General features: G+C 42.8%; 1 protein-coding gene across 1 annotated transcript; it reads left to right on the forward strand.

Moving 5' to 3' along the window:
- The first annotated feature begins 584 nt into the window (after positions 1-584).
- Positions 585-3,701, forward strand: LOC21392864 (probable serine/threonine-protein kinase At1g01540). The gene is made up of 7 exons (XM_010113871.2): positions 585-1,358; positions 1,443-1,547; positions 1,677-1,799; positions 1,926-2,096; positions 2,201-2,330; positions 2,458-2,667; positions 3,338-3,701. Exons 1-7 carry the CDS (start codon positions 691-693, stop codon positions 3,491-3,493), a joined length of 1,563 nt encoding a protein of 520 aa, XP_010112173.1. The 5' UTR covers positions 585-690; the 3' UTR covers positions 3,494-3,701.
- The last annotated feature ends 5,812 nt before the right edge of the window (positions 3,702-9,513 follow it).

Genomic DNA, 9,513 nt, shown 5'->3' on the forward strand with positions numbered 1-9,513 from the left:
TCCCTATCCAACAAAAAAATAAAGGCTCCGTTCATTTCACAAATTCGAGTTTATAATTCGAGTTTTACTATAATACAAAGCTATTAAAAATAGTCACATCTAACTTTTTTATTACAGTAAAAAGTTTTTATATAAAGTCACATATCAACTCAAATTAAAAACTTAAATCAACGAATTAAACATGATAAAAATAAATATTAACGTTAAGCTTCCAACTGAAGTTACTTTATAGTTCGTCGGTTGTGAATAAAAATTAGCGTTTTCTCTCTATCACTCTCTTTAACATTTTTTATATTTTTCTATACTTAAATTTTACTATTTTATTTTTTATTTTTCTCTCTATCACTCATTTTTGGCATTTTTTATGATTTTTTATACGTAAATTTTACTAATTCATTTTTTATTAAAATAATAATATATTATTTTAATAAAATTTATATATCAAACAATCAATACACAAATGAGCGTTAGCCTTTCTAAAAAAATAATAGATATTAATTAAAAATAATAATAATCCTTCCATGGTCGTACTATACGTCTACTACCCATCCACACACTTGCTTTGTCTTTCTGCTTCTTCTTATTCTTCTTTTTTTTTTCTGTTTCTCATAAGCACCCACAAGTAACAGTACGGGTAGAAGGAGAAGAAGAAAAAGGAGAAGAAGAAGACGAAGAAGAAGAGGAAGAAGAATGTCCGACTATGCGTTTCTGAACGATCAGCTGTCGAGGCGGACCTCGATATTCGGATTACGATTGTGGGTCGTCCTCGGAATCTGCGTCGGAGCAGCCATAGTTCTCGTCCTCTTCCTCATATCCCTCTGGTTCACCTCCCGACGCAACGCCTCTTCTTCCACTTCCGCTTCCTCCTCTTCCAAAATCCACAAGTCCTCTCTCAACAACCCCACCATCCCCAACGTCTCCAAGGAGATCCAAGAAATCCGAATCGACCATTCTCGAAACCATCCAACATCCCACCCTCAACCCGAGAAACTCCATACCCAAACCTCCGACCCGTTTCTGGAGCCGGAGGACCAGAGTCCGGTCGCCGGAAGGAACAGAATCCACATCGAGATTGGGAAGGATCACCGGATTTCGTACCCGGAGAGAGGCGGTGGTGGTGGTGGGTCCTCCCATGGCAGCGGAGAGGCTCGGTCAGGAGACCAGGCTCTGTCTCTCGTTGCCGTGCCAGAGGTCTCGCATTTGGGTTGGGGCCATTGGTACACTCTCAGAGAGCTTGAGGTCTCCACTAATGGCTTCGCTGACGAGAATGTCATTGGCGAAGGTGGGTACGGAATTGTGTACCGTGGTGTTCTGGAGGATAACACTTTGGTTGCTGTCAAGAATTTGCTTAACAACAGGTAATAAATTAAATTAAATTATTTTCTGAGAATTTTAAGAATTGAGAAGGTTAATTAGTGATGGTGGTTTTGAGAATTTTTTAGGGGACAAGCTGAGAAGGAGTTCAAGGTTGAAGTTGAGGCGATTGGTCGTGTACGGCATAAGAATTTAGTGAGGCTGCTGGGTTATTGTGCTGAAGGAGCTCATCGGTAATTTTTTGCTGTTACTTTAGTCACATCCTTTTCTCGTGTCCATTTGATCGTTTGTGTTTTATGTACAATGTTGTGTTGATGATGCTTTTATTTTTATTTTTTTTAATCAAAATTCCCTTTTTGTAGAATGCTTGTTTATGAGTATGTCGACAATGGAAACTTGGAACAATGGCTTCATGGAGATGTTGGGCCTTGCAGCCCTCTTACATGGGAGATCCGGATGAATATAATTCTCGGGACGGCAAAAGGGTATTTGTTGAATCAACAATTTGAAGCTTTTTTTTCTTTATTTTTTATTTAATTTAATTTAGTCTTGCGTCTATCTATGTTGTTTTGCATAACTGGGTCTGAAACTTAACCAACGTTATCATGTAGGTTGACCTACTTGCATGAGGGACTTGAGCCCAAGGTTGTTCACCGCGATATTAAGTCGAGCAACATCTTACTTGACAAGCAGTGGAATCCTAAAGTATCTGACTTTGGCCTAGCAAAACTTTTGGGATCTGAGAGGAGTTATGTTACAACTCGTGTAATGGGAACCTTTGGGTGAGTTAACTTGAACCTCCATATTACTTTTTCACTTTATGTTTTGTCTTTCCTCCACTCAGGCCCAGAATTGTTAAATGGCAATTTGGGATTTTCTTTTGTAGATATGTAGCTCCAGAATATGCTAGCACTGGAATGTTGAATGAAAGAAGCGATGTATACAGCTTTGGAATTCTCCTTATGGAGATAATTACTGGAAGAAACCCGGTGGACTATAGCCGACCTGCAGGCGAGGTGTGGTTTTATGAACTGATGCTATTTGCTGACAATGTCTTGCTAACAAGCAATTCAGTGTAGTTTGTTAACAAATTTGTTTTGGTTTTATTTCTCTTATATATTGATCGGTGAATCAAATTGTCAGGTCAATCTAGTCGAGTGGCTTAAGACAATGGTCACAAATCGAAATGCTGAGGGAGTCGTTGATCCTAGATTGCAGGAGAAGCCTTCTTCTAGAGCGCTGAAGCGTGCTCTTCTAGTGGCTTTACGCTGCGTGGACCCTAATGCACAGAAGAGGCCGAAAATGGGGCATGTGATACATATGCTTGAAGCCGATGAATTCCCTTTCCGAGATGTGAGTACTCATTGATTGTCTCCCTTAATTACGGTCACCGACCTTATTTCTGCTATATGTTGCATGTCAAAAGTTAAAAATTTGCGTCTACCTTGTTTGTCCATTTCTTTTGTAGACTTGCAACTTGAAACGTTTAATTCATGAAAAAAAAAAAAAATCCTACATGATCAGGGAATGACATGTTCATCTTCATAGTCTAAAAGGAAGTTGGGATACTTATATTGATGTCTTTACTGGATTTTTTTTTTTTTTAATAAAGCAGTCACCTTTGAAACTTGAGTGGGTTAGCACGTGTTGCTACAAATGCATTCAGTTTATGTTGTTTTTTCCTCTTTGGATACCCACGTTTAGAAAGGTAGCAAATGTTAGCAATACAATATCTTATGAATTCTTTTGGCTTAGTCTTTACAAGACAAGGTACTCATGTTGCCATAAAAGAAGAAAAAAAGGTCTAGGTTCTAGGATCCTTCAGAAACCTTTTTGACTGCCTGCTGAGGCAAAAACTATCTCAAAGTAAATCTGAAAAGCAGAACCACATTTTTCTTATAGATCTGTTACCTAACTTGAAAAGCAGATTAAAAAAAAAATGTACTGAGAAATGTATGCTATGTTCAAATACCGGTCTAAATCTTCCTCTCTCATGAAGGGAAATTTTTGCAAATAATTTCAGGATCGCAGAGCCGGACGGGAACAAGGACGGGTGCTGCGGAATGGTACGATGGTGGAGAAGCATGTTAATGAATCAGGAGATAGTAGTGGATATGAAAGTAGCGTCCAATCTAAGACAGCATTATGGAGAAAACCCCTGGCTGAAGAAGAGCATTAGGCTTTTGATACGCCTGATTTTGCATATTGGCTTCTTTTGGAAGATGGCTGTTGCAAATGGTTCTTTCTGTAAATTTGATGTATGTTCACAGTGAATTTGCATTTTTTTTTCACATCTTACGTCGCATTTTGTTTCACTGTCGGTATGTAATTAAGTATTGGATGGATTATTCTTTTTTTGCCCCATCATGGACCGACTAGATTTTGAAGATGAAATAGATTATTTTCATTTCATTAATGTCTTATTTTCATTTCATTAATGACTATTTCTTTTCAAAATAGAAATGACTAAATAATGTCTAAAATGTGTTCATGAACTTGTTGAAATTAATGCTATACATACCCATTCTACTCATCCCAAATGCATTGTGACGCTACGAATGATGATGTTTTCCTTTTTTCTTTCTTTTTTCCTCCTCCCTTATATGCTATAAATTCTTAATTATTAAAAAGATTGAGTTTGCACCATTGAGTCTCATTCATAGGTTGACCAGTCTCATATTTCTATTTAAATTACGGCTTCTTCCGGTATACACTTCCTTTATTAACTGGTTTGCGCAGTGTTGTGACCACATGACCTTAATTAGTAGTGGGTAATTATCCAATCTAACTAGATAACCAACAAGGCCAATTTAATCCAATCTGATGTGGATTGGATATCCCACCTGCATTAGATTGGACTTTAATATTCAACATCCAATTAGGTTGGTTTGCTCTCAGTTTTTTATTGGGAATTCTAATCAAACATGATATGAGAATTACATGATGCTTCATTTCTATTACAATGTGGCTATTTGTAATTTTAGATGCATATAATATAAGGTATTTAAGACGGGTTCTTAGAATTTTGGTTTTTTTTTGTTTTTTTTTTTTTTTTTTTTTTGTTTTGTTGTTTTGTAGTTTGATTTACTATTTTTTTTTATATAATAATTTTCATATTTAATTGTTTGGAGTGAATTATATATTTCAGTTGCAAATTTTAGCGGACTGGGTTTTAATATAACTTGTTGAAATTTGATTCAAACACGCCAAACAAAAGGATTGGTAAATTTTGGAAATTCATATGGTGTTAGATTGGATTAGTTGTGATGCATTCATTGAATGCCGACCGATACTCACCCGTGATCTCAATGTCAAGAGGAAAAATGTCTTCTTACAAAAGTGTAGACCGTCTTATTGCTTCTGTCTCCATTACAGAACTAGACAAATTTTTTTTACGTTTAGTTTTACTTCTTCTAGTGAAAATCTGATTGTTTTTTTCTCTTCACCAACAAAGAACCAAATCTACAAGTAAGATTCTGTCCCTAAGAACCGAGGAAAAGAGCAGGTCAAATATCTATTGTTTCATCATACAGTCATTTTAGTATTATATTGCCCATAACGAAGTATCACGTTCATTGAAAAAGAGAGTTTCTCTAGTATATTTAAGAAAAATGAATTCTACTTTTTTAATTATCATATATGTATTAAAAATTGTCTATTTTATATATTTTTTAAATCTAATATAATTTTTATCAAATTTAATGACAAAAAATTAACACTTACCAATAAAAAGACCAACCAAATAAAGTTTCACTACAATATTAGATAGGCAACTTTTCGTGCAAGTTAGGTAGGATGCTTAGAAAAACTAGAGTGTAAACAAACTTGGGTGGGTCTTACAATTTATCGGGGAAAAAATCTTGGTCCTACAACTTATAATTTTCTTTAAAAAAAAAAAAAAAAAAGGGGCCCTAAAACCCATCGGGGAAAAAAAAAAAAAAAAAAAAAAAAAAACAGTCAGGTCCTACAATTCACAATAACAATGTTTGGGTTCCACCTTGGGAGTTAAAGGTGTGGGGGGCTTGCTCAAGACAGAAGAATCCCTGACAGCAAGGAATGATAAAAGGCCTCGTATATTTGGACCCTTGCAATTATTTCTTTTCTATTTTGGTTTTAATCTAAAAGTTATCCGGGGATTTCCCAAATTTCTTGTTCCCTCTTTCGGTATTTTGGGCTTTGTTAAGCTTGCGATCACATCGTTAATTGTCTTATTTGCAATTGGGCAAAAAAGAAAAAGGAAAAAAGGTCTAGTTCCGATACTGATGGCTTTACATTTTGTGGCCGTCGCATTTCTCGTAGTGAAAACCAAATTTCTCTAGCACTCTCTCTCCCGCGTCTCTTTTAAGTCAACTAGTTGTGAGGACGCGCTCGGTGCGTGCATTTTTTTTACTTTCTTTAGACAAATTTCACGGTTGCCTTTTAAATTATAGGCTGTTCATTAAATTTTAATTTTAATTTTTTTCTCTTGAACTTCAGTTATTCTTATAAATTTTTGATAGAAAACATTATGTAAAATGCAAAATTAATAAAAGAACTTCCTATGTTAAGATTGTAAACATAAATAGCACGTTTTATATAAATAATGAGGGTTATTTGAATAACTTAATAAATAATTATTCTGTTAGTTCATTCTCATGCAATCACATAACAGTGTAATTACATAATAAAAATTATTTTTTTTAATTTATTTAACTTTCTCCTTAATTTGTTTGACCTTGAAATCTTTTGAGGTTCACAAATGCGGCCGACAACAATAATAAAAGTAAAAATCTACTAAACAAGGATGTTTTACCAGAGTTATTGCAATGAAAAACAAAAAGTTAAAATTAAAGTTGGGGCATTTTGTGACGATGCCTATAATTCGGGAGGTAATCATATAATTTATCTTTTTTTATATGAACATCTAAATTTTTTTATAACATTTAGTTGTACTTATTTATTACTTTTCTAATAGTTGAGATTAGTAATAAATGAAAAAAAAGTTTAGGATAGCACATTTAAGAGGAAACAATAAAACAATAAGATTGTAAAATATTTATTAGGTACATATAAAAATGTATTTGAGAAGGTTGTATGAGAAAAATGTTTAGGTAGAGCTACACACGATAAAAAATCATTGGAGCAGAGTAATTAGGGAGAAAAATTACGGGCGTTACTTTAAAAAAAAATGACTAAGAAAAAATGTTTCCGTGCATATTAGAGAAATTTATTTTAACAAGAGTATATTGGGAAAAAAATGTTTAATAAGATTCATTTGAAAAGTTACAAAAAGAAAAAATAGTAGAAAGTGAGAAGGCAAAATATGAAGGATCAAAAGATGTCAAAAGACTAAAGGCAAAAAACATGCAAAAATAAGGAGATCCGTTGAAAAACAAATTGTTGTTGCATATGATGAAGATTTATTTATTTTGGTACGTGTTTAACGCCCAAACGTGTTATACATAACAGTTAATTGTATTACAGAAGGGCGGTCGTATTTACAAAGATGTGACAAAAATAAACAAGAAAAGATTAGTAGAAAAAGAACGTTAGAGGAAAATAAATAACAAAAAAATTAAAGAAGAAGGAAAGTGTTGCAAATAAACTAAAAGGAGAGAAAATTTGTGTGAAGAAAATTCAATAGTAGAAACGGTAAGGCGTCGAGAATCCCATATGTCTCGTTTACTGATTCGAGTTTTGATTCACAAATAAAAGTTTTCGAGTAAATTAAGTCCTTATGTTAATTTTCCAAAACTATTAGTATAAGTTATCCAAAATCAGCAATATATCAAATTGACAATATTACAGTAAAAGACAACTCGCAAAATAATTTAAACAACAAAATAATGCGTGACAAAGATTATATAACAAAAGCCTAATTGAACTTATATAAAACTAGCACACAATATTTTGAAATAAATAAAAGAGAATATGGGATTTAATTCACTTGAATTTAAGAACATTACAGTACAAAGGAATCCAAATTCAAATTGAGTCACCTAATACAAGTTCATCCATGATTGTATCAAAAAAACTCTAGCCTAGCTCGCATAACATTTTTACAACTTTTAGAATGAAAATATGAGAATAATAACAAGACCCAAAATAAGACATATAAAAAATGAATATAAAGCTTAGACTAACCTCTCTATTTATAGTATTAAGAGATTGCTTAATAATAAAGAAAATAAAACTACCAAATGGAAAAATTACAAGGAAATGAAAACAAAATAAAATCACACTAAAATTAGAGAAATCAAATATTTGATTGAGAAGGGCATCAGTTGATTGCCCGGTACAGCCCCGGGGCTGCCTCGGGCACCCCCGGGACTGCCCCGAGGCCCCCCCCGGACAACCTGGGGGGGCCCCGGGGCTGTCCCGGGCGTGCCCCGGGCTATCCCGGGGCTGTCCCGGGCGTGCCCCGGGCTATCCCGGGGCTGTCCCGGGCGTGCCCCGGGCTATCCCGGGGCTGTCCCGGGCGTGCCCCGGGCTATCCCGGGGCTGTCCCGGGCGTGCCCCGGGCTATCCCGGGGCTGTCCCGGGCGTGCCCCGGGCTATCCCGGGGCTGTCCCGGGCGTGCCCCGGGCTATCCCGGGGCTGTCCCGGGCGTGCCCCGGGCTATCCCGGGGCTGTCCCGGGCGTGCCCCGGGCTATCCCGGGGCTGTCCCGGGCGTGCCCCGGGCTATCCCGGGGCTGTCCCGGGCGTGCCCCGGGCTATCCCGGGGCTGTCCCGGGCGTGCCCCGGGCTATCCCGGGGCTGTCCCGGGCGTGCCCCGGGCTATCCCGGGGCTGTCCCGGGCGTGCCCCGGGCTATCCCGGGGCTGTCCCGGGCGTGCCCCGGGCTATCCCGGGGCTGTCCCGGGCGTGCCCCGGGCTATCCCGGGGCTGTCCCGGGCGTGCCCCGGGCTATCCCGGGGCTGTCCCGGGCGTGCCCCGGGCTATCCCGGGGCTGTCCCGGGCGTGCCCCGGGCTATCCCGGGGCTGTCCCGGGCGTGCCCCGGGCTATCCCGGGGCTGTCCCGGGCGTGCCCCGGGCTATCCCGGGGCTGTCCCGGGCGTGCCCCGGGCTATCCCGGGGCTGTCCCGGGCGTGCCCCGGGCTATCCCGGGGCTGTCCCGGGCGTGCCCCGGGCTATCCCGGGGCTGTCCCGGGCGTGCCCCGGGCTATCCCGGGGCTGTCCCGGGCGTGCCCCGGGCTATCCCGGGGCTGTCCCGGGCGTGCCCCGGGCTATCCCGGGGCTGTCCCGGGCGTGCCCCGGGCTATCCCGGGGCTGTCCCGGGCGTGCCCCGGGCTATCCCGGGGCTGTCCCGGGCGTGCCCCGGGCTATCCCGGGGCTGTCCCGGGCGTGCCCCGGGCTATCCCGGGGCTGTCCCGGGCGTGCCCCGGGCTATCCCGGGGCTGTCCCGGGCGTGCCCCGGGCTATCCCGGGGCTGTCCCGGGCGTGCCCCGGGCTATCCCGGGGCTGTCCCGGGCGTGCCCCGGGCTATCCCGGGGCTGTCCCGGGCGTGCCCCGGGCTATCCCGGGGCTGTCCCGGGCGTGCCCCGGGCTATCCCGGGGCTGTCCCGGGCGTGCCCCGGGCTATCCCGGGGCTGTCCCGGGCGTGCCCCGGGCTATCCCGGGGCTGTCCCGGGGGTGCCCCGGGGCTGTACTGGGGCTGTTTCGGGGGTGTCCAGGGGGTGCCCCGGGGCTGTACCGGGGGTGCCCTGGGGCTGTCACGGGGATTCCCCGGGGATGTCCCTGGGGAGCCCCGGGGATGTCCCGGGGGTGCCCCGGGGCTGTCTCGGGGGTGTCCTGGGCCTGCCCCGGTGCTGTACCGGGGCTGTACCAGGGGTGCCCCGGGGCTGTCCCAGAGCTGTCCTGGGCTGCCCCTAGGGTGCCTCGGGGTTATACTGGGGATGCCCCGGCGATGTCTCAGAGGTGTCACGGGGCTGCCCCGGGGCTATACCGGGGCTGCCCCGGGGCTGTCCCGGTGGTGTCCCGGGGGTGCCCCGGGCTGTCCCGGGGCTGCCCCGTGGCTGTCCCTGGGGAGTCCTAAGGCTGTCCCGGGGGCGTCTCGGGGATTCCCCAGGGCTGTACCGGGGGTGCCCCGAGGCTGTACCGGGGGTGCCCCAGGGCTATCCCGAGGCAATCTCAGGGGTGCCCCGGGGCTGTCCCTGGGGTGTCCCGGGGCTGCCCCGGGGATGTCCCGGGGGTGCCCCGGGGCTGTACCGGGGGTGACCC

The sequence above is a fragment of the Morus notabilis genome, unplaced genomic scaffold (assembly GCF_000414095.1).
Source record: "Morus notabilis unplaced genomic scaffold, ASM41409v2 Scaffold2216, whole genome shotgun sequence".
NCBI lineage: Eukaryota > Viridiplantae > Streptophyta > Magnoliopsida > Rosales > Moraceae > Morus > Morus notabilis.

Bases quoted from the DNA above. Each gene is read 5' to 3' on its own strand.
- LOC21392864 (XM_010113871.2), top strand. From the start codon at position 691: ATGTCCGACTATGCGTTTCTGAACGATCAGCTGTCGAGGCGGACCTCG. The intron at 1,548-1,676 runs GTAATTTTTTGC...CCCTTTTTGTAG, and splicing joins TGTGCTGAAGGAGCTCATCG to AATGCTTGTTTATGAGTATG. The intron at 2,668-3,337 runs GTGAGTACTCAT...AAATAATTTCAG, and splicing joins ATGAATTCCCTTTCCGAGAT to GATCGCAGAGCCGGACGGGA.